This window comes from Sarcophilus harrisii, chromosome 3, assembly GCF_902635505.1.
Source record: "Sarcophilus harrisii chromosome 3, mSarHar1.11, whole genome shotgun sequence".
NCBI classification, from domain to species: domain Eukaryota; kingdom Metazoa; phylum Chordata; class Mammalia; order Dasyuromorphia; family Dasyuridae; genus Sarcophilus; species Sarcophilus harrisii.
The window spans coordinates 302,405,990-302,432,014 of record NC_045428.1 but is presented as its reverse complement, the minus strand read 5'-3'; the positions used below and the strand labels follow the sequence as shown (position 1 = coordinate 302,432,014).

General features: G+C 34.6%; 1 protein-coding gene across 1 annotated transcript in view; it reads left to right on the top strand.

Moving 5' to 3' along the window:
* RABL3 (RAB, member of RAS oncogene family like 3) overlaps positions 1–26,025 on the top strand; it is a 53,184-nt gene that overhangs the window by 8,606 nt on the left and 18,553 nt on the right. Inside the window, exons 2-4 of the mRNA XM_003763615.2 lie at positions 5,005–5,096; positions 17,947–18,076; positions 22,387–22,501. Coding sequence (XP_003763663.1) covers positions 5,005–5,096; positions 17,947–18,076; positions 22,387–22,501 — 337 coding nt within the window. The remainder of the gene's footprint in view (positions 1–5,004; positions 5,097–17,946; positions 18,077–22,386; positions 22,502–26,025) is intronic.

The window sequence follows — 26,025 nt, the reverse complement described above, 5'->3', positions numbered from 1 at the left end:
GTGTGTGTGTGTGTGTGTGTGTCCAGCAGTCAGTCATTTTGGGAAGAAACACATTAGCAGTTGAGGTCATCAGAAAATGCTTCATGCAGAAGGGGGTACCTGAACTGAGTCTTGATGCAAACCAAGAATTCCCAGAAGAAGTTTCGGCTGTCTTTCAGGGAACCATACTGGCTCATGCAAAAGCATCAAGATAGAGAGTCAGGTATTTGGAACAAGATTAGATCAGGAGAGGCTGGATCTCAGGGTGCAGAGAAGGTGCAGAGAATGGTAAAAATCTTCAAATACAAAGCAGAAGAGTTCGTTTTTACCCTTAGAAGTGACAAATAGCCACTAGAATTTCTTGGGTGTTCAGAGGAGGTAGGAGAACATTATCAGAGCTGACTTTTTGAAAATCTGTGGAATAAGGAGAGGCTTGAGGTGGGAAGAGCTAATGAAAGCCTGATGTGAGGTGGCAGTGGTTTAATTGAGAATGAGAGACATAGGCAAGAGGTAGAGAATTGATTGGATGTATAGGATAAGTATGAAGTCAAGGATGGCACTGAGTTTGTGAACATGGATGACAAGAAGGATGGTTCTGCTCTTGACAGTCATAGAAGTTTGGAAGAAGGGATGGGTTTTGGGGAAAGATAATGAGTTCTGTTTTGGACATGTTAAGCTCAAGCTATCTCTTGGATAGTCATTTTGAAATGCCTGGTACACAGTTACTGAGGCAGGAGGACAGAGGCAAGGGCTAGACAGATAAGTCTAGGAATCATTAGGATAAAATTGCTTATGGGAACTTGAAGTCACCAAGTGAATATAGTGAGAAAAGATAAGAAATCCTAGAACAGTGGGTGTGACATGGATTATTAATTATCAGAAGAGAAAGAAATAAATCAGAAATGTAGGAACAGAATCAAGAAAAAAAGTATTTTGAAAACCCAGCACTTATCCAGGAGAGAATAGTCAATAGTGTCAAATGTTGGAGAGACCAAGAAGAATGAGGATTAAATAATGGAGATAGATTTGACAATTAAGAAATCATTTGTAACTTGGAGAGAGCTTTATCAATTGAACAGTGAGACTTGGAAGCTTGATTGCAGAAGGTTAAGAAGAGAGAAAGCCATGGGTAAATGACTCTTTATGTTAGTTTGTCTAAGATAGAGAGGAGATGCAGGATGATAGCAGGATTGGTCAGACCTAGTAGAGAGTGATTTGGGAATATGTGTAGACAACAGGGAAGGAACCAAAGATTGAAAATTATAGGAGAAAGAGGAGTAAAAATGGGGCCAATTTTTGGAAAAGATGGGAGAGGTTAAGATGAAGAGTACGTGTAGAGGAGTCAGCCTTGATGGAAAGAGCCATCTCCTCTTTATTTAAGGATGAAATGATCAGGAATGGTATTAAGGGATTGTCTGATGAGGAAGGAGAAGAGGGAGCTCTTGGTGAATTACCTCAATTTCCTTTGCTTTCCTCATTTTTTCTATTTGTGAAAGACGAAGCAAGGACCTCATCTGGAAGGGAGGGGGGGGGGGGAAGGTGCTGCAGGAGGCTTGAGGATAGATTTAAAACAGCTGTTGTGGTGAATGGCTGACAATTAATTATGGAGTAAAAGAATTGCCTTAACTATATTAAGGGCCCAGGTATTAAGGTTAGATAATTAAATTTTGTAGTGGACCCCGAGGTGAGGTGACGAAGGGTTGGTGGCAGCATTGGACAGTGGACAGATTCACCAGTGAGTGAATCCCAATCCCTCTAGCTCCCTTCATAATGAGGCACAAAGGGGATGGATGACTGGCGAATTCCAGGATTGCAATTTTACAGGGTAAAAGCATGAAGACTACAGGATAGGCAAGTTGGACTTGTTCCAACTAAAGGGTTGAGATTGTAAAGAGAGAAGAATGTAGTCAGAATAGAAATTAGTGGCCTGAGTGAGGAGGTATAAGTTTCAAAGTCATGATGAGAAAGACTGAGTTTGGGAAGAATAAGGTATAGCTGGTAAAGTGAAGAGTACTAGACTTGGAATCAGAAAGGTCTGAGTTCAGATGCTGCCTCAAATACTAGCTATGTGACTCTGACCAACTCACTTAACTGCTCTTTGCCTCAGTTTCCTCATCTGCAAAATGAGTATACTAATAGCACGTAGCTCTCAGAGTTAGTGTGAAGATCAAATGAGATAATAATTGTAAACCATTTAGCACAGTTTATAGCACATGGTAGATTCAGTAGAACTGTCAGTTATTATTTTTATCATCATCATTGTTATTAATATCTTTCAGCATCATCTATATATTTGAAAAGGTTATGTCTCTCATCCCAGCATAAAATGACCTCCTTTGTTATCAAATCCCTATAAGGCCATATTGGATCATATTGTATTGGATGTCTTTTCTATAGACTTGGGGGAGAGAGGTTGTGTTGGTGCTTCCACCAAAGTAACTCTATTTTTATTTGCATATATTTTGTATCTTTATTTGTGTATATCATGTTTCTTCCCAGTATACTATAAGCAACTTTAGGGCAGGAACCATTTCCTTTTTATATTCTCCAGCATCTAACACACAGTATATAAAAGCTGCTCAATAAATGCCTGTTGAATTGAATTATCTTTTATCCAGTTCAAGATTTTCAGATTTTATTTACAGCTTGTTTAAGTTAGATGGCCACTGCTCTAAGTCTTACTAAATACTTGCCCCTTTTTCTCTAACCAGGTAATAATGTGACAGCACACAGATTGTTGATTATGAAATGACTGATCACCAGACATTTCCTGCTAAATTGCAGCTTCATTTTTTATGATTTCATTTAGTATTTGCCCAAAATTGCACCTGTCTTTTAGTATTCATGCTGTGCCTTACATAAGTGACCTTGAGTAAAACCACTTATCTCTTTGAGCTTTGATTTCCTTATCTGTGAAACAAGAGGATTGGTTTAGAAGATTTCTCAGCCCTAAATCCGAGATACAGATGAGAGGATGTTATTTTTCTAACTGCTCTTGCTGTTGAGCTTTTTTTCTTTCACACTGAAGTCACCAGAAAGGTTCCCTGAATTAAGATATTATCACGGTTTTCTCAATCCCCTGCTAATAAATGATTATCCAATGGCTTAGTCATCATGAGCATTTGAAGTGAGGTAACCAAATAATCCCTGAAATTCTTAATGTCTTTAGGTACAAGGGCAAATCCTCCTCTTCAATTTTGCTGCAATTTCACATCCTCTGATTCCTTTTAAAACAGTGATATTTACGTGGATGAAGTTCAGCTTCTTTAGCAACTAATTTGACCATTAGACAAAGTTTGCAAGTTAAATGCGCTTAAAACTTAAAAACTGCAGTTTCTTTGGTGTGAGTGAACTCTCTCTCTACCCTGTAAAGTGCCACTTCGCTTCCTTCTTATCTTATGTGATTCTTGTTTTAAGTCTTTCAGCAAAGTCATAAATATTGGCACATAATTGTTTTTGTTCATTCATCAAAAGCCTCACAGAATTTAGAACTGAAAAGGGACTTTAGAGATCATTGGACGAGGAAACTGAGAATCAAAGAAATGAAATATCTAGCTGTGGGTCATATGAGGATGTTGCAAGGCTAGGGTTCACCATTCATTCTTGTCACTTGACTCTTACTAGCTGTGTGACCCTGAGCAAGTCACTTAATCTGCATTGTCTTCTTTCCTCCCTACCCCCCCAAAAAAAAATTCAGTCTTACGATTTCAAATTCAATGTCCTTTCTGTTGTACTATCCATTTAGAGAATCCATCCAACACTAACTGAAGGCTTTTGTCTATTTCTTCTAGTAGTTCATGTATACCAGGGGAGCAGTCAGCCTGTCCAACTTTTATTCCTTACCCTAATGACTTGATCAGCCCTCTTCTTTTCCACCCCAGCAGTCTTACTCTGGTACTTCATGGCAGGAAGGTGACCTGGGTTTCCCAAAGGGATGCAAGCTCTATTAGGTTTTCCAAAGCTGGAAAGGCTTAGAATATAAGAGATTGTCTGCCATCTAAGGACCAGCCTACCAGCTAAGATCATCACCAATAGGTTTTGTAGGAGGTAATGAGATTTTTGGCTATGGTAATCCAAGTTTAAAAAAATATGTGGGGGTGAATGTAAGATGTCCACTGGGCAGTTAGTGATATAGCACCAGAGTTTAGGGATGAGAATAGCACAGGACAGATAGATTTCTGGGGTTAGTGTATGGGGCATAATTGAATTCAAACCATCAGATGCAGTCATCACAGAAGAGGAAAGGATTTGTGACAGAATCTGGGGGCTCCCATTCTTAGAGGGGCAAGCAGATGATAGGCTATCAAAAGAGATTTTAAAAAGTGCAATTGTATAAGGAAGAGAACAACTAGGAGAGATCACTGTCATAGAAGCCAGGAGATGACAGGGAATACAGAAGGAACAGTGGTCAAGGAGACTGAAGACTGAGGGGGGAAAATGAGCACTTGGATTTAGTAATTAAGACATCATTGGAGACCTTAAGAAAACAATTTCAATCATATAGTAGGTTTAGAAGCCAAATTCTAAGTTGTTGAGGAGTGAATGAGTAGCAGGTGGAGGCAGTGATGTGACACAACTCATCTTAGAAGTTAAGCAGATTAGAAGAAGAAAGATAAAGGAAGATGATAACTTGGCACAAAGGTAAGGTCAAAGGCAAATACCTTGTTTTGTTTTGGTTTAAAAATAGACCATTGGACTTTGTTTTTAGACAATATAGAAGAAACTAGTAAATAAGGAAAAATTGAAGAGAGAGGAAGGGAAGATGGAGCAAGTTGGAGAATGCTTACTGGACAAAGCTTTTGAAGCTGATAGGATAAAGGGCACAAGTGAAGAAGTTAGCTATGTCACAGAGAAGGAATGGGGATGGATGTAGACATCTATAGGGAGATTTTGAGATGTCAGTTACAGGAAGAAAGTTAAAAGATGGATGCTTTTAAACTCTAAAGTAAGAGGCAAGATTTTGTACTGAAAAGTATGAAGATAGATTCCAATATACACACAAATTGAAGTATTTATCTTTTTCAGGTGTTGGGAAATCTTCACTTGTTCATCTTTTGTGTCAAAATCAGGTGTTGGGAAATCCATCCTGGACCGTGGGCTGCTCAGTGGATGTCCGAGTATGTAATCTTTAGATTTTAGTTTTTCCAAAAACTATGTTTACATAGGTTAAGGAAATGAATTCTCTTAGAATTCATTGTATACCTTTAAATCACAAGTTCAAATTAAACTGTAAAATAGGTTAAGTCCTAGAACTTTTTGATAAGGACTTTTCTCAAAGTTCTTATGTAATGCACATCTGTTTCATTGTGTTACCAGACCTGCCAGGTTGTGTGGCTTGCGGATGTAGTCTTATTTCCTGGTCATTGGGTCCACACCTGGGGTTTCTGATGAGGCTGAGGAATGTGCAGTTGTTCATATGATAGAACACAACTCTGGTTTATTCCACACAAGTAGTTTTGGGATTTGCTCAGCAAAGATATTACCTTATGTAGTTGAGTCACTTCTGATTTGGTCATGAAGATGATGGATTGGGAATAGGGAAATTTTTGTCTTAATTGTGGAATAGTCCAGAAACAATTGTGTATTAGCAAACATGGCTGAGACTAATTTGTTCTAAGTTTCATGTGTTTACCATACTTAGAGCTTGAACAAATTAAAGGGAACAGAGTACAGATGCCTGTTCCTGAAAGGGAGCAGAGCACAAAAATATGTCACTCCAAAATCATGGAAAGAAGAAAAAGATCCTAATATGTTCTTTAGCCTTACTAGGCAAACATGCAACCAGTCTCATAGAGCATAATTGTTTGGGTTTTTTTTTTTTTTTTTGAGCATAATCTTTAAAATAGAGATTCTAGCCTTTCCCACACTGAGGATATGCTTGAGATCAGCAAAGAGAAACGGGTAAGGGGAGGTGGCACTTCAGTAAAATAGTCCTGAAGTTGATTAGAAACCTGTTGATGTGTCAGCAAGTCTTATGGGACTTTGTAATATGACTAGCCTTAATTTAATAACTTGGGGGAGGGGGTTGGGTGAGACACAGCTTATTCAAGTTAAGTTGGAGATCTAACTGGTAAAACTTTGAATTCTCTAAGTAGAGTAGTAATACAACCTTGTGGTTAAGAATCCTTGGAAGACAGATTAAATTACAAGGAATTGGCTCTTCATAGTAATTAACTTTTTTTTTTTCATTTATTTTAACTTGTTTCAATTGTATGTAAACAAAGATTCTTAAATTGATTTTTTTTTAAATTGAGTTACAAATTCTCTTCCTCTATAGCCCCAACCCTGTCTTTGAGAAGGTAAGCAATTTGATATAGATTGTAAATGTGCAATCATGCAAAACCTTTTTATATTCGCTATTTTGCAAAAGGAAAGATAGACAAAAAAAAAAAAAACCTAAGAATAACATAGTAAAAAAAAAAAAATAGGATTCAATCTGCATTTAGATTCCATCAGTTCTTTCTGTGGAGATGGAAAGCATTTTTCTTTATAAGTCAGAATTGTTTTAGATCATTGTATTGCTGCAAATAGTGCAGTTTTTCATTGTACAATATTTCCATAACTGTATTTGGGAGTTTTCTGGTTCTGCTTACTTCACTTTCTATCAGTTCATATTAAGTCTTCCTAGGTTATTCTGAAACCATCCTGCTTGTTATTTTTTCACAGCACATTAATGTTGCATTATAATCATATACTATAACTTGCTCAACTATTCTCCGATTGATGGACATCCTCTTAATTTCTAGTTCTTTGCCATTACAAATAGAGATGCTATAAATATTTTTGTACAAAAGATCCTTTCCATTTTTCTTTGATCTCTTTGGAATACAGATCTAGTAATGGTATTGCTGAATCAGAGTATGCACAGTTTCATATCCCTTTGGGCATAATTCCAAATTGTTCTCCAGATTGGTCAGATTGGTTTGCAAATCTATCAACAGTGTTTTAGTGTCCCTGTTTTTCCACAACCCCTCCAACATTTTGCATTTTCCTTTTCAGTCTGGTAGGTGTGAAATGGCACCTCAAAGTTATTTTAATTTTCACTTTTCTAAATAATGAATTGGAGCATTTTTATATGATTATAAATAGCTTTGATTTTATCTTCTAAAAACTGCTTGTCATTAATTATTAACTTTTAAGAATCTATGTTATGTAGAAGGAAGAAATTATACTTCTTCAAGCTTTACTGGGAATTTTAGAAGTATTTTGTACTTGCCTCTCCCTCCCTATTGCACAGAAAGTACATTGTACTCAAAGAATAGGACTCCTCAAAGTAAGAATCAAAGTAAGATAGAATTAGATGTTCTCACCCTAAGAAAGTATATAAGCAGTAGGAAGAAAAGCCATAGTTCTTACAAATCATTTGACTGATTATTTTGGCCTGTTTGGTACTTAGCAATTCCTTTTTGAAAAATCAAGTCACATCTACAGTCTGTTGGATTATTTGGTATAGTGAAAGTAGCACCAACTAGAAGAACATGGTGCACAGTTATAGATGCACAGGTGCACAGATGCATAGATGCATAGGTGCACAGTTAAGATATATAAAGAACTAATTTAAAAATATGACTAAGAACTATTCTCTAGTAAACAAATGGTCAAATAATATAAATAGGGAATTTTAAAGAGGGGAGGGGAAGCATTTCCTGGTAGAAAAGCTATAAATCAACTAGTAATTAAAGAAAAAAATTAAAACAACTCTGAAGTTTCACCTCACACCTATAAGACTGACACTGATGAAGAAAAAAGAAAAATGAAATATTGGAGGGGAATAGGTCCACTAGTGGTCCTTTTAATGGAGTTGTGAATTGGTCTTGCCATTCTGGAAAGCAAATGAAAATTCTAACCAGAAAGTTATTAAACTCTGTACATATCTTTTGATCCAGCTACGTAAGCTACCATTAAGGCTAAATCCCAGTGTAATCAAAGAAAAACAGTACCTCCATGTGCAAAAACATTTAGAGCAGCTCTTTTCTTGGTGACCATAAACTGGAAACTAAGGGATATCCTCATGTTATGAATGTATTACATTATTATTGTGCCATAGGAAGTACTGAAGTGGACTTAGTTACTATGGGGAATTTGTTTTATCAGATTTTCCTCCTTCCCTTCTTCCCTTTCCTCCTCCCTCTTTCCCTTCCTCCCTTCCTTTTTTTCCCTTCTTCCCTCCTTTCTTTTTTTTCTTTCTTCTTTTCTTCATCTCTCCCTTCCTTTTCTTTCTATATGTTTTCCCATCATGGGAGGGAGAAGGTCAAGAGAGACATTTATATTTTAAATGCTTTTTATTGTTGTTTGTCTTTGGTTCTTGAAGAGGACCATGACATTGGAAAGGTGATGTCATTACTCGCAAGTAAATTGGATTTAAGTGAAGCAAAGATGTGCAAGGTCCCCAGCTACATTCTGTCCCTCAGAGCCATCTAGGTTCAGTGGCAAGATATAGATCAAGATAACTGGAGATGGCCCTGGATGCAGTGAGAAATCTTAACTGAGAAAAATGAAAATCAAAGCTGAAAAAGAGATTTGTATGTACTAGTTGTTATAAGTACAAAAGAGCAAGAAAATAATATTTTAAAATCTGTTTCTCACTACCATTGGATTACTTTGTAAAACATATGTATTTTATGCATTTAAAAATATTATGCAGAGTTAGCTAAATGGCACAGTGATGAGAGCATTGACACTGGAGTCAGGAAGGCTGAAGTCCAAATCCATCTTGAGACACATAACACTTAATAGTTGTGTGACCCTGGGCAAGTTACTTAACCCCAACTACTCCAGCAAAAAAAATAAATAAATAAAGATTATGCAGATAAAGGTCCAGTGGTTCCACCAGTTTGCCAGAAAGGTCCATGACACAGAAAAGATTAAAAACCTTTGGGTTAGAGGGACAACAGATGAATTGAAGATGTGGGGTTTTTTTTTCCTCTTCTCATAAAGATAACTTATTGGTTCAAGATAGAGAAGGAACGGTGGAAGAGAGCTTGAAAAAATAATTATAAAGATGGGCTAGATGATAAAATTTATGAAGAAGTTGGTTTTGGAAAAGAGAAGGGCCAACTCTTCCCCTGAGACTTCAGAAAGATGATGAGATTTGCATCAAATAAATTTTGAGATGGCAAGCAGGGTGAGCTATCTGGGCACAAAACCAAGTATATCCAGCTGAGGGTTAATAGTCAAAGAATTGCACACCCCAGTGGACGTTGAAATACTGTCAGGGAAGCATAACAAATAGCAGAGTAAGAAAAGTAGTAGAGAGAGATCAGGTTATTCATCAGAAGTGATGGCAGCCATCCTCTTGTACTACCCCAGCATTGATACACTGCTTCCTTTGCTCAATCTCTCCCACAAAAGTATTCTGATTTTGCCTGGGCCTGAAAAGGGCATATAAAGTGTGATTCAGCAGACACAGTTCCTTAACTGAATATATTGGAGAACACTTGCCCCATCCTGTGTTCTTTATTAGAGTATCCAATTTTTGTTAATAATTTTTTATAATTTAAAAACATCAGCTAGCGTTATTTGTAATGGGGATAAGCTAGAACCCTAACTAGTACATCAGGAGTGAATCATAGATGCCCATTATCACCAATATTATTCAATATTATATTAGAAATAATAATAATAATAAGAGAAAAAAGAAATTGAAGGAATCAAAATGGGCAATGACGTAATATCTCTTTCTGCAAGTGATAGGATGATATACTTGGAAAATTCTAGAGACTTCTCTAAAAAGCTAATGAAAATAGTAATTTTGGTACATAACAGGATATAAAATAAACCTACATAAATCATCAGCATTTCTATATATCACCCACACAACTTTGGAAGAAGAGATACCCCATTTAAAATAAAGTAGCATATAATATTTGTGAGTATACCTGCCAAGACAAACCCAGGAACTACATGAACGTAATTATAAAACAGTATACAGATAAAATCAGATTAAATAATTGGAGAAATACTAATTATTCAGGGGTGGGCAAAGCCAACATGACAAAAATAACAACTCCATCTAATCTAATCTACTTATTTAATGTTATTCCAATCAAATTGCCAAACAGTTACTTCATTGAGCTAGAAAAAATAATACAGAATTCATTTCAAAGAACAAAAGGTCAAGAATATCAAAGAAATTAATGAAAACAATATGTGAAGGAAGGAGGTTTGGCAATATCAGATTTTAAATAAATTAGAAAGTAGCATTGATCAAAAACTATCTGGTACTAGCTAAGAAATAGATACATGGTTCAGTGGAACAGAGTGGACATACAGTACACAGTAGTAAATGATCATAGTAACCTTGGGTTTGACAATAGTAAAGATTTAAGCTTTGAGGATAAGAATTCATGAGTAAAAATTGTTAAGAAAATTGGAAAGCAGTCTGTCATAAATTGAATATAGACCTATATCTTATGCCATTTATCAAGATAAGGTTCAAATGAATACATGACTTATATATAAAGAGTTATTACAAAAAAGAATTGAAGAACAGGAAATATATTACTTACCAGACTTGTGGATAGTAGAAGAATTTATGAATAAACAGAAGATAGAAAGTTGTGAGATGTAAAATGGATAATTTTGATTTCATTAAATTGAAAAGGGGTTATACAAATAAAAACTAATATATATATGTGTATATATATATATATGATTAGAAGGAAAGCAGAAAATTGAGAGAGAAAAAATTTATAGACAGTTTCTCCAATAAAGATCTCATTTTAAAAATATATAGAGAACTATCAAATTTATAAGACTGAGTCTTTCCCCATTGATAAATTATCAAAAACGTATGAACATGCAGTTTTTTAATGAAATCAAAGTTATCTATAATCATATAAAAATGCTCTAAATCATTATTGATTAGAGAAATGTAAAATTAAAACAACTTTGACCTATCATCTCAACCCATCGAATTGGCTAAAATGATAAAAGGAGAAAATGACAATTGTTGGAGAGGATGTGGAACAACTGGGACATTTATACACTTTTGATGGAACTGTGAACTGATTGAACCATTTTGGAGAGCAATCTGGAACTATGCCCAAAGAGTTATAAAATTGTATATTCTTTGACCCAGCAAAACCGCTATTAAGTCTGTTTTTCAAGGTGATCAGGGAAGAAATAAAGAACCTATATGTTTTAAAATATTATAGCAGCTCTCTTTGTGGTGGTAAAGAAATGGAAATTGAGGGAATGCCCATCAATTGGGAAATTGCTGAAAAAGTTGTAGTATATGATTGTGTTGAGATACTACTATACCATAAGAAATGATTAGCAAGTTAATTTTGAAAAACAGTATGGAAAGACTTGCATGAAACAGTAAAAGTGAAATGAGCCAAGCCAAAAAGAGCTTTTGAAGAATAACTGTTAATGATCAAGTTATCAAGTTGTCCTTATCAAGGCCCTAAGAAGGAAGATGTTATCTATTTCCAGAGAAAGAAATGATAAATAAAAGTATATATAGTGTGTGTGTGTGTGTGTGTGTGTGTGTGTGTGTGTGTGTACGTACAGAGAGAGAGAGAGATGGGAACTTGAAGTGTAACAATAAATAAATTTTTTAAAATGGAACAAAGATTTAACTTATTCATTGATGATTTGTGTTTAATAAAAATATAAGGGTTTTGGCAAATGAGAAGGTCCTTAATAATAGCAGAACTTTAGACTGAAGATGTTGAGGAGCCTCTTCTCACTTGATGAACAACCCATATGTGTGCTGCTTGTGAAGAAGTACTGTGCCGTTCCAAAAATTTCTGTAGGATCTTTTAATGACCATACATTTCAAGGCCTCTGAGACCTGCCTTCCATAAAAAGCACATTTCTTTTAGTTTTATATTCATTCTTACCACATTCTGTTTTTAGGATAGCAATGACTTTGAATAAGGTGCCACTTACTATGTCAACATCAGGCTTTCTCATAGAAATTACTCACACTTGTGAAATCAGAGGTAATCTCACAGCTCTGCAAGGCACTATTTAGTCATGTCATTTAAAGTTTGTTCAAGATAGGAAGTATTTATGGAGCAACTAACTATTGTGTGCCTAGAATATGCTATGGAAGTTTCAGTGAAAGCCCATGACATAGTCCTGCCTTCAAAGGACCTTTACCTCCTACCTCATTGCATATAGTTGCAGAGTTTTTAAGGGAGGTTTACATGAAACAGTTTGAGAATTATATGATGGTGCTATCCAATAAAGTATTAACTCGAATACCATAAAATCTTAATTATCTAGAATTCATAGTAAAGGAGTTGTTCCAGATGATCAAATCATCTAGATAACTTAAGAGCTAACAAGAGTCAATGCTTTTCCAAAGTTGTAACAATTTAAGATATGAATGTATATGTATATTTTTTCTATCTTCATATAGAGGATAATAAATCTACTTTAATCTTTTATTAGTAGCACAGTATCACAATGAACATCAGTTGTTATACTGTAATACAATAATAATAGTAATACATTATGTTTACATAGCATATGAGAAATTTACAAATTTCTCAAGCATTTTCATCTGTGTGGGTTTAGTTTCATAGAATTATAGGCTTTTAGATTTGAAGGTCATCTACTTTACTACAGTCAACTAAATCATATACAAATGTCTTCGTAATGAAACAATCACTAATAATAACTAATTTTATATAATTATTGTTTGCAAGTACTTTATAATTATTTAATTCATTTTGATTCTCACAACAACTCTGTGAGGTTCATGCTATTATCCCTATTTTATAGATGAGGGAACTGAGGATAAAAGAAGTTGTTAGACTTGTTGTTAGACTATGTTAATGACTTATTAGAGGTTACAGCTTATATATGTCTGAGGTAAGATTTCAAAAAATACTTTTTAAAAGTATTTAAAAGTATTTTGAGGTAAAGTGAGCAGAACCAAGAACATTGTACACAGTAACAAGATTATGTGATGATCAACTGTGATGGACTTGGCTCTTTTCATCAGTGAGGTGATTCAGGGCAGTTCCAATAGACATGATAAAAAATGACAATCACAGCCAGAGAGAGAGGACTATGGAGACAGAATGTGGATCACAGCATACTATTTTTACTTTTGTTATTTTGTTGCTTGCTTACTTTTTTCTTTCTCCTTATTTTTTCCCTTTTAATTTTATTTTTCTTGCTTGGAATGATGAATATGGAAATATGTTTAAAAGAATTGCACATGTTTAACCTGTATCAGATTTCTTGCTATTTTGATGAGAGGGGAGAAGGGGAGAAAGGGAGAAAAATTTGGAACACAAGGTTTTGCAAAAGTGAATGTTGAAAACTGTCTTTGCAGGTATTTGGAAAAATAAAATACTATAAAAACATGAAAAAAGTCCCCCTCCCCCAAAAAAGTTTTTGTAGTAGGAATCTTTTTTTAACTTCCAAATGCAACATTCTGCCTTACAAAGTTCTACCACCAGTTTATTTTTCAACAAGCCTTATTGTTCCCTTTCTTTATATAAAAAAGCAGGATTCCATTTTCCCAGACTTCTTCCCATTGCTCACAGTTCTGTCTTAGCACCAAGCAGAATAAGGGTATTTTAAAAAAATGTATTTTATTAAAAAAATATTTATTTTAAAACATACATACAAAATAGTAAAAGAAAAAGAAATCATTGCTGTGTGCACAGCAGAACATAAAGAGAGGATTCAAAATACAAAACAATAAATTTTTATTTCAAAAAAATATGTAATAGTACATACACGTTGTGTTTGAAGCTGTCCATCTTTGCTTTGCTTTCTTGTTGGTTTTCTTTTGTTTTCTGTTGTTTGTTTTTTACTTTATTCTCTTTTCTTCCCTTCCTTCCCTGCTTGCCCCAAGAAGGTTGCAATTAAGTGTGGAAATAAACACATACACACGCATATATATATATATATATATATATATATATATATATATATATATGCATATGTATATATATGCATATATATGTATATATATGCATATATATTATACAGTTCATATATACATATACATACCGTGTATATATACATAAACACATAAACATTCATATGCGACTGTAAGACTACTATGGATTTGGCTTTTGTTTCTCTGAAGATGGGTAATATCTTTATCAGCCCAAGTTTTTCCATATTTTTCTAACCCCACACAATTCATCATTTCCTATATCACAGCAATATTCTAACCTTATACTGTCTAGTTATTTCAAATATAGTTTCTCTGTTTTTTTCTTTTCATTAAATATTTTAGCTTTAACTTTGAGATCATGATTACCTACCCTTGTTTTTTTTAACATAATAAATTCTATTCCTGATCTTTATGTTTGTGTATATCTCTCATTTCCTCACTCTTCTGACTCCTCTGCTTTACTTCACGAACCCCTATCTTGTCCTCCTATTACCTAAATTATCTCGCCTCCGAGAATTCCTCCACTATTCTCTACCCCCATCCTTTCCCCTTGCCCTTTTGTTTCTCTCTCTAATGCTAGAAAACATTTTTATAATTTTCCAAATATATTGTTTTATCCCATCCCCTTTATTTTATACACCCTTCTATACCCCCATCTTATTTCCTCACCTTCTTAATTCTTTATAAATATAGAAGACTTCTATTTCTTTCTAAATGTATGTTATTCTCTTTAACCCTGATCTGAGTAGAATTTCCTCTAAAAATCCCTCTGTTATCCTCTTCCTCTCTCCCTATCTCCCAGCCTCTTTTTTTCTTCCTGAATTTAGAAGAACTTTATATCCCTCTAGATATATAAATATCTTATTCCCTCTTTAACCCCTTTCCAATGAAAATAGGGTTCCAGAACTATCCGCCTTTTCCTCAATGTAATTCCTGTATATCAGTTCTTCTTTCAAACTACTCCCAAACTAACTGCGTTCTGGGGAGCAATTGGAAATATGCCCAAAAGACTATCAAACAGTGCATACCCTTTGATTTAGCTGTGTTTCTACTAGGCTTATATCCCAAAGAAATCTTTTTTTAAAACATTTTTATCATAGCTTTTTATTTACAAAACATATGCATGGGTAATTTTTTCAACATTAACCCTTGCAAAATTATTCCAGATTTTTTCCTCCTTCCCCCCACCCCCTCACCTAGATGGCAAGTGGCCCAATACATGTTAAATATGTTAAAATACATGTTAAATTCAATATTTGAATACATATTTATACAGTTTTCTTGCTGCACAAGAAAAAAATCAGATCAAGAAGGAAAAAAAAACTGAGAAAGAAAACAAAAATATAAGCAAACAACAATAGGAAAAGTGAGAATGCTATGTTGTGGTCCACATTCTGTACCCATAGTCCTCTCTCTGGGTATAGATGGCTCTCTTCATCACTAAACAATTGGAACTGCTTTGAATCATCTCATTGTTGAAGAGGTCCATGTCCATCACAATTGATTATCTTACAGTCTTGTTGTTGCCATGTATAGTGATCTCCTGGTTCTGCTCATTTCACTCAGCATCAGTTCATGTGTCTCCAGGCCTCTCTGACATCATCCTGTTGGTCTTTTCTTATAGAACAATAATATTCCAAACCATTATTCCATTCACGTATCATAACTTATTCAGCCATTCTCCAACTGATAGACATCCACTCAGTTTCCAGTTTCTTGCCACTACAAAAAGGGCTATCGCAAACATTTTAGTCCCAAAGAGATCTTAAAGAAGGGAAAGGGACCCTCATGTGCAAAAAGTTTTGTGGCAGCCCTCTTTGTAGTGACAAGAAACTGGAAACTGAATGGATGCCCATCAATTGGAGAATGGCTGAATAAATTATGGTATATGAATGTTATGGAATATTTTTGTTCTGTAAGAAACAATCAGCAGGATGATTTCAGAGAGACCTGGAGAGACTTATATGAACTGATGCTGAGTGAGTCGAACCAAAAGAACATGTATACAGCAACAACAAGGTTATGCAATAATTAATTCTTGAAGGAATTGGCTCTTTTCAACATTGAGATGATTCAGGCCAGTTCCACTGGTCTTGTGATGAAAAAAGCCATCTGTACCCAGAGAGAGGACTGTGGGATCTGGTTGTGTATTTTCACTCTTTTTGTTGTTTGCTTCCATTTTGTTTTCTTTCTCTTTTTTGATGTGATTTTTTTCTTGTGCTGTGCGATAATAATGGATGTATATATAGAAGAATTGCCCCTGTTTAACACATATTGGATTACTTGCCATCTAGGGGAGGGGGTGGAGGGAAGGAAGAGAAAAAATTTAGAACATAGATTTTGTAAGGGTGAATGTTGAAAATTATTTATGTATATATTTTGAAAATGAAAAGCTTTAATTTAAAAAAGAAAAGGAAAAGAAAAAATATTGATAGGTATGATATTTTTAGCCATAACCCCAATTTTTTTTTTGCTGTTCAATATATAGTATTCCAAGACCTCCAGTCTTTTAATGTAGTTGCTGCTAGGTCTTATGTGATTCTAATTGTGACTGTCATATTTGAATTTTTTTTTTTTTTTAGTTGTTTGCAATATTTTCCCTGTGACCTGGGGATTTAAGAATTTGGCTATAATATTCCTATAGTTTTTCATTGTAGGATCTCTTTCAGTTGGTGACCATTGCATTTTTTTCTATTTCTATTCTTTCCCCTCTTGCCCTAAAACAATTTTAATTATTTCTTTTATTATTGTATCAAGATTCCTTCATTATTATTATTGTAGTTTTCAGATAGTTCTGTTATTCTTATGTTTTTCTCTTCTTAATTTGTTCTCCAGGTCAGTCATTTTTCTTATGATACGGTTCACATTCTCTTCTTTTTTTTTTTTTTTTTTCATTTTTTCTATTTTGTTTTATTATTTCTTGGTCTCATATACCTTTGCTGGCTTGTCCTTATACAGTTCTACTTTTCAAGGAAAACTGGAGAAAGAACCTTGGATAACACCTACCATTAGACACAAATATGCATTTATATACATATATGTATATGTGTATCTAAAATCATTCTGTGTATACTTTTATCTTTCTGATAATAGTCTTGGAAGTATTTGAAGAAATGTCATGTAAGGGAAGGTATTATATGTATCCTGTTTGGCCCCAATACATAAAAATGGCCCCAATACATACAAAAAAAAGTATTGAGAACTAAAGAAAGGCCATCCAGAAAATGGAGTGGTCTACCACAGGAGGCAGTGTGCTTCCAGTATCAGAGATATTGTAAAGAAGATTATTTCTCAGAACTTGGGACTCAGAGAACTCAGCCCTTCTAAGGTTTGATGTTTTGAATTTTTCAGAAAAGTCAGATTACCAGATAGAGTTACCCAAAGAAGAAGTTGCCATATAGTTAAGTTCTGGAAAGATGAAGTTGACCATCTTATCAAATACTAAAGAATGATATATAATATAAGTCTTAAGTATTTTGAATATAGTATGCCCATACTGTGTTCTTCCAACTGTTACCCTTCTGACTTCTGTCACTAACATGACAAAATCATTCCTTTCTGTCTCCTGGACCTTATTACATGGTGGTATCCAAGGTTCTGTCTTCACTCTTCTTTCTTCAAATTTGGTCTCCTGGCAGTTTTATTCCCTTACATAGCTTCGACTATTGCCCCTATAATCTTTTATTTCTAGCCTTAAGGTATATAGTGGGAACTAGATCCCACTCTCTTTCAAACCTGTTGTGGAGTTTGCTATTATTTATTTGTAAGGAAATTTAAACACTTTGGGTGGTGATTTTATAGTATACACTAAGAAGAAGCATAAATCAGAGGACTATGTAGAGAATCAAGTATAGCAGTCACAAAATCTAGGTTACAGTCTTTCTTCCACTGATCATTTCTTGATCAGTCATTTAATATTGTCTTTCTCCAGTTTTCCTAACTTGTAAAAGGGAGATAATGACAACTACCCTGCCTACCTCATAGGATTGTTATGAGCATCCAAGGAGATGTATGTGGAAATGATCAGTAACCATAAAATATTATAGACATGGAAGCCATTATTCAGTAATTACTATAATTCCTTTTTGACTTGCCAGGTTCATGACTATAAGGAAGGAACACCAGAAGAAAAGACCTTCTATATTGAACTGTGGGATGTTGGAGGGTCAGTGGGCGGTGCCAGCAGTGTGAAAAGCACACGAGCAGTGTTCTTCAACTCTGTAAATGGTAAAGTATTTGATTTTTCCACTCCCCAAGTATGAATGAGATACTTACCCAGTGTGCGTTGTGAATAGAGATCATCTGACATGGAATGCCACATGGCCTTAGAGGTTCATGACCATTCAGTAAAGAATGTTTGCTTATCAAATACTTAGTGTCCTAAGTTTGAACTTGCAACTCAGGGACCAGCACAGTTTTGTGGATCCTGAATTTCTACACATATATTATAACATCAAACCAATTATTTTGCCTTAGTTCTCCCATCTTTTCTTGTTGGTCAGTTGTTTCAGTTACATTTACCTTTTTGTGACCCCATTTCCTTCTATCCCCATTTTATAGATAAGGAAACTGAGGCAGTTTCCAGGGTCACACAGCTAGGAAGTATCTGAGATCAGATTTAAAGTTGAGTTTTCCTGATTGCAAGCTTAGTGGTCTATCCACTGCACCATCTAGCTACCATTATTTCTATTTATATCATTGTCTTAATTATAACTTGAGATTACAGTGAGACTTAATTTTTTTAAAATAAATTTTTACAGATAATTTTTTTACACCACTAAAATTTCTCTTAGTATTCCACCCCCTCTAGGAGATCTATGTCAAATAGCAGGTAATGTAAAAAATAAAATAAAATAAAGGAAAAGAAAGAAAAAGAGAGGAAAATCAGTAAAAATGTATTGAAAAAAAATTTAAAAACTTATAAATATACCACACCTATAGATCTACCATTTCTGTAGAGAAGTGAGGTAGAGAAGCCATAAAGTACATAATTCCTAAAAAACAAAAAATCTCCCTTAACTTTCCTATGCTCCTTTTAAGTTCCATCTCATATCACTCTTTCCTTTTAGTGCCAAACTTATTGGAAATTTTTTTTTAATCTGATGCCTTTAAATTCTCACCACTCACTCTCTTCAGTTTCCCTCCTATTCAGTCTGTTTTCTATCCCTATCATTCTGAATCCCAAAGTTCTCTCAATGATGGGTTCCCAATTGCCAAATCTGAAGGCTTTTTTTCTTCCAAAGGCTTTATTTTTCCTTTACTTTTCTGTGGCTTTTGGCATTGTTGACCTTCCTTCTGGATTCTTCCCCCATCCTCCTTCCTAAAATCGGACCACCATTTACTAGTGGTAGGATCTTGGTTAAATTATTTAATCTTGTCTTTCTCCAATTTTCCTACCTTGTAAAAGGGAGATAATTAATGACACATTTATATGGATTGTTTTAAGCATCAAATGAGATGTATGTGGAAATGCTCAGAAAGACTACAATTTAGTGATTCTCCATCAGTGGGTCTTCACTAGTTCTTACTCTGACATTGCAGAGGGCTCAAACTCCAAAAAAGTATGCTTGAATCAGACAACTGAGCACTTAAGGCTAATTACCTCGATGTGAGACAATGACTCTATTAGCATATGTTTGGATAAATGGCTCTTCTCACTGTTAGTTCTTGCTGAATGTTTGGTGTTAAGATAATCATAGGCAAGGATTGGAACCTGGAGGGAAAAGGGCCAGAGGGACTTGGCGGCAGGAGGAGGAGGAGAGAAGTTGGTGACTCTGGACTCCTGAATCCAGGATTCTACTTGCCTGCCTCTTTCATTTCTCTCCCTAAAGACCAAGGACTTTAATTTATCCTGACTCTGGCTGACCCCAAGACCCTCCAGGGAGCTAGCCCATACTCTACATGACAGCTTCATTGAATCCTCACCCCATTCATGTCCTTAAGCTGGCTGTTCTTCAGGATTTTTTCCTTGTCTCTTTGTGCTTTTGGTGGTCTCATCTCTTCTTAGCAGATAGTTGAGTCCCAAACCCTGCATTTTTCCTGTTTTAGTTAATGCTGTTCCTACTGCCTGGAATATCTTTTCTTCTCCTCTAAACAACCGAGCCCTACCTAAACAACCTACAATTGATGGTTGTATCCCTGCTTGTCCTTTAAAGCCCAGCTCAGACACTGCCTTCTTCCTGTATCTTTCCCTGATTTATCCAGTCAATAGTGATCTCTCCCTCCTCAAGTTTTACATAGTCCTACTTACCTCTCCTGCCTTTACTGTCTATTTATTTTGTAATGTAGTTATTATGTATGTCTTTCTTACATAATATTGTCAGTTCTATAAAGTCAGGGGCTCTGTCTTATCTAAAATTGGTACCTTTCCCAGAATCTAGCACAATGCTCTGCACACATTATTAGACATTTTGTTGTTGTTTATTGAATTTAATGGGAGCCAAAGGTGCCTTGAAATTAAATTGCAGTTAAATTGCACAAGTTCCCTGACCTGAGTCCTACTCTATCTAATCTGTAGTTATCCAAGTGTAACTGATTTTCCAGGAGGTTTATTATAGCTTTTTGTTAGAATATAGAAATCTTTATAATACTGTGCTATACCCACATTCAAGTAGCATTTGTTAAGCATCTACTGCATGTATAGACTTAGGGGGAAAAGCTATAGGATTACAAAACAAAACAAAACAAAGGACAGTCCCTGCCCTTTGAGAAACGTACATAGGGATGTAGGAATTACCACACTGGGTACGCCATGATCCATCAATCTCACTCTCTAACAAATAGCACAGTTAATCAGAGGAATTAAACTTAATATGGATCCACTATAAAACAAGGCAATATATAAGCAAGTGAATGATCATAGAGATTTATAGAAAATTTGAAAAAAGTTAAAACAATAAAGAAAGGAAACACTTTTTAGAAGAGGTGAATTTTAGTTGGGCTCCATAGGCTTAGATTTTGTCAGAATGTTATCCCTTCTTTGTCATGGAGATCAAAGGCATGATGCTCCTTCAATTTGGAAAATCTGTGTGAAATGTTTTGGCTAGAGAAGAAGTCTGATTTTTTTTTTCTTTTATGAGATGTTTACAGTGCCTTATTGTAAAATTTGGGTTGATATACATACATACAAACAGACACACACACACACACGCACACACACACAAACTCTTTATGCATTTCTGAGGTTCTAAACTTTTTCTTTGTCATCTGGTGACTTTTGCTTATCTGTACTTTCTACAAAACTCCCACAAAATTCCCACTTAATTTCTTATGCCAGCTCACGATAGAGTGAAACCACATTGGGGAAAGTCACATTGTGGAAGGGATAATTGTAATGAGTCATCACTTATAACATTAGTCTGACCTGATAAATGGGGATACTTGGATATCTGCCTTGTTATCAGGCATTTGTGATATTTCCATTAAGGGAAGTCCACATGAGTAACTTCCTCTACTGGTGCAAGCCAGCATCTTCTTTTCAACATACAGGTGAGAGAGCTACCTGGGGCTCTGATAGTGACTTGTCCATTGCACATAGTAATATGTTTCAAAGGAGAGATTCAAACTCAGATCTTCCTGACTATTTACTCTCTATATTCTTTGCTGTCTTTCCTTACTTATAGTAGGGGCTTAATAAATGTTTGCATTAAATTGAATGTCAAGACCCACATTCAAATCCTAAAAAAACTTCACAAAATTCTTATTGGCAAAGCATATGATCCTGGTTTCAAAAAAAAAGAAATTGGTCTGGATGTGTGAATCTGTCTTTCTTTTATATTTTTTTGCAGATTTTGCAGATGCATAGTAGTTTCTGGATTTATTTTTATTTATGTCTTTTATTCCCTAGAATAAAAGTTCCCTACATTCAAGGACAGTTAGATTTTTTGTCATTGTATCTATGAGTTTTTTAAGTTGACTTTTTTCAGTTCATTTGATTATTTAATCTTAGTTATCAGAAGAGTTACTTAATACTTTTTTTTTTATTCTTTCATTGTGTTTTTTGGTATATTTCTCCAAATGCATACCAAGTTGCTGTATTCTCTTATATCATCAATATGATTTTTCAGTACCTCAAAAAAATTGAGCCAGACCATAGACTGTATACAGTAAACCAGTATCAGATTAATAAGGTTTTTTTATGATATCACTTTTTAAAAATTAGTGTAATATCTACATATAGCATGTTTTAAATATCTAGTAGTATTCAGTAAATGCCCTTTGGTTATAAATTCTTGATTTCAAACACCTTTTCTGTTTCTCTATAATGATGAGGTAGCTGTTGCAGCTATTTGAATGTCATTGTCTCAGCCCCCACAAATCAATGAGCTATAAAAGTTACTTGATCCAGTTAACTTATGGAAGAGATTTTGAATAGGTTTAAAGCACTTTTTTATAAAGGAATCTTTTCTTAATTTATCATATTGAATCAGATACTAGGATTCTCAATTTCCAAGGTTTTTTCATATTGGAATTAGTGAAATTTAGGGGAAAAAAGGAGCCATGATATTGCTGATTTTTTTTTTCCTATTGCATTTTAGGCATTATTCTAGTCCATGACTTAACAAATAAGAAGTCATCTCAGAATTTGTATCGTTGGTCATTGGAAGCTGTCAACAGGGATCTGGTTCCAAGTGGAGTCTTAGTTACTAATGGGTAAGTATATAGTTTTTAGACAAGAAATTACTTGAACTTCAGATTCTTATCTTCTTTACCTACTTCATTCAAGTATGAAGGTAACTTCAAGCATGTACTTTACAAAAATATAAATTTGTGGTTTGAAGAACAAAGCTAATTTTAAGGCCATATATATTCACATATATAATCTAAGTTTTATATGAAAATAAGATGTCCTATGATCAACAAGGTGGAAGATAGATGTTGTCATATCACCAACAAGATGGAGAACCTCTCATATAACCTCTCAATACTTTCCAAAATAGGAATTAGGTAAAAGAAATAATAAAGCAATTCCAAGTGTCTCCATTAATAGCACAGAACTAACATGCTCACTATTCACCTCCATTTGCCATCACCCTCTAGCAGGTACAAAAACTAACCCACAAACCTGCAACAGAACTCAGTACTAGCCTCTCCTACCTACTCCCAGTATCACAAAAAAACCTAAAGGCTAGAACTTGTTCTATTTGGGACTACAGTAAAGCAGTATACTGTGGTGCAATTGCACTCGAAGAGAACTCAGGAATAGAAGAAATAGAACAGGACGCATGAATGGACTATGTAGCACTCCAATAAGCTGGTAGAGAAAAGGCCCAACATCTAGCTGAGATCAGTTCTGTCATTTTTCATGTCACTTGGGGCAGATATTAAAGCTGGTAAAATATGAATTTTCCAGTGTGGGAGGAGGTGGACCTGGCTTTGAGGACCAACTCTCAGAGATTATCAAAGAGGAAGTAGTCAGAAAATGAGCAGTAGGAGAAAATAAGAAAAAACAAAACAAAACACAGAAAATAACATATCTAAGGAAGAAGAAAACGCCATTAAAGACCTTGTATGTAAACAGATAAACCAACAGTGAATGTGCTAATAACAAAAGGAAACATGGTCTCCAGATCAGCTAAAACAGTCCAAAAGTCTTTGAATAAATATTTCAAGACAAAGGAAAATGAATCAATTCCTGATGATACAGAAGAATTTGTGGATTCCTAATAGAATATGGAACCACAGCAGCAGAATAGTTTAAAAGAGAAATAGAAATTGTAAAAGCAGAATTTATGACTTGCACAGCAAAAATAATTGGCAGAATAGAAAAATTTGAATCCAGTGTAGCAAATCTCACCAAAGAAACAAGAGAAAATAATTGAATAGGAAAGCAAATACATAGAAATAAAGGAAAACCTGGAAGAAGAAAAGCAAAAGCAATAATATTAAAAGAAAATATGGTCTCCATACAAACAAAACAGGAAATGTATACATCCTAAGGATTACAGATGACATGACTAGTCAAAAAATCTGAATACTATAATTCAAGAAACATTGTCCCTTCCTCCCCGAAAAAACTATCTAGAATTTCTGACTAGAGGGGAAAAAGTGCTAATCAAAAGGATCAACAGATGACCAAAAATCTATATCCTGTGAACTCCAGAAGTCATGTTGTAATTTAACAATTCCAATAACAAATTCTGCAGGCAACCAAAAGAAATGCCTTGAAATTTAATAAAAGAAATGAAATTTTAATAAAAAGACTATTTTGCATACACCATAAACTGTAGGAAGCAATGAAATTTATTCCAAAGAGCAAAAGAGCTCAAGCTGCAATCTAACGTGTTGTATCCTGCAAACCCAAGCCTCACTAATAATGAAAAGAGATGGATATTCAATAAAAAGAAGGGAAATAGTAAATGGGGGTAAATCGCTATCAGATTTCTCTGATGAGTTTGATATCCAAATTATATATAAATTATAACTAATCATAACCAAAAGCCATCCCTCAATAGATGTGGTTAAATATGAACAAATAATGAATTAAAACAATACTGAGGTTTCTCCTCACTTCCTGAAAAATGGCAAATGACAGGTGATGGAAACAAGTTGGAGGGATTATAGGAAAATAGGCACAATTAATCCAGCCGTTTTGGAAAGCAATGTAGACTTTTGCAAATATCATGACTAGAATGTCCACACTGTGTAATGGAAAAATTCCATTATGGACTTAATACCCCAAGTAGACCATCAATAAAAAGAAAGTCTCTACAAGCCCCAAAATATTTATAGGTGCAGTTTTGTGAGATAGCAAAGAATTGGGAAAATTCCCTCTCAGGTGGGCACTGGCTAAGCAAATTGTAGTACATGATTGTAATGGAAACTCTACTTAATGATATGAAAACTTGATATAGTGAGAAGTGCACATGAAAACAATTCTGCTTTACACCATGCAGTTTAGCAAAGATAACCAAAAAGGAATTACTGCTGTTGTTTTGAACAACAATTTACGCTCATTCTGAGCGTAAATTTGCAATTATGCAAGAAAAGTTATTGTATGATCCTCACAGTTTTAAGCAAATGACCTCACTATTGGACATATGCATAGACATATTTTTTGTTTTAACAAAGAAGTGGAATCAAAGTGGGTACTAACTGACTGGGGAATGGATAAAAATCTATTATATGAATGTAATGTAATATTCTGTAACTAAAAAATGATAGATATGAAGGAGTCATAGAAATGGGGAGGACTTTATGAGAGAACTGAAAGATCCTACAATACTCATTGATTACAATATTGTAAATGAAAAAAGAATCGTGAAAAAGAACTGAACATTTGAAAAAAAAATTGATGAAAAATCCAGAAAACATAATGAAACATACTCTTTCATCTGAGAAAAGTTGGACTACTAGGATAGAACATTGTATACATGGTCAGATATAGTCACTATATAAAATATTTTTTCTTTGTTAAAAGGCGGGGCTCAGTCTAGTATGGAAAGGGTTTTTTGCAGGGTTTTTCCCAAAAATGATTGATGAGATGACAACAATAATTAAAAGTGTAACATGAGGTAGGAGAAGAAGGGCAGGGAAGAGTGTTATTATTTTTGTCAAAAGGATTGGTGGGAATTTTTCAGTTGTTAAGGAATATAGCTAAGTTACTGTGAGTGCATTCCTACTTAGTTGTCAGCACTTGAGATTTCAGTGAAGATAAAACTGGGAGATGGCTTATCTGCAATGAATTTATCATAGATGGAATATTTGGTAAGGAGTAAATAAGGAGAATATGTACGTGACATGAGAGGGATATGTGTCATGGGTTAAAAGAGAAAAAGGGGAAATTAAGGATAGCATTTCAGTGTTAATAAGGCAAATCACAGTTTCACATCTTGTCTCTCAAAGCAGTATTTATGTTGGAAGTAAGGGTCAAAGGTCTCTTGCAGTAATTAGCTATATTGTAAAAAGAAGGATGTTAGTGTTTTTAGAAGGTGGATTACAAACAGTAGAACTCGTTGTAAAGGCTGGCTAGTCAAGAGGCTTTCAAATTTCTGAAAATTGTAGTTTGGTATAATCTTTCAGTAAGTTTGGCTAACTGATTCATAAATTTCAAAAAAAAGAGAAATAAAGAAAAGAAAAATAATAAAATATGGAAGGAAAGGAGGAGGAGGGAAGAAAGAAGGGAAGACATATTGAAGAAAAGGGGAAACTACTAAATTTGGATATATTGACTGGTT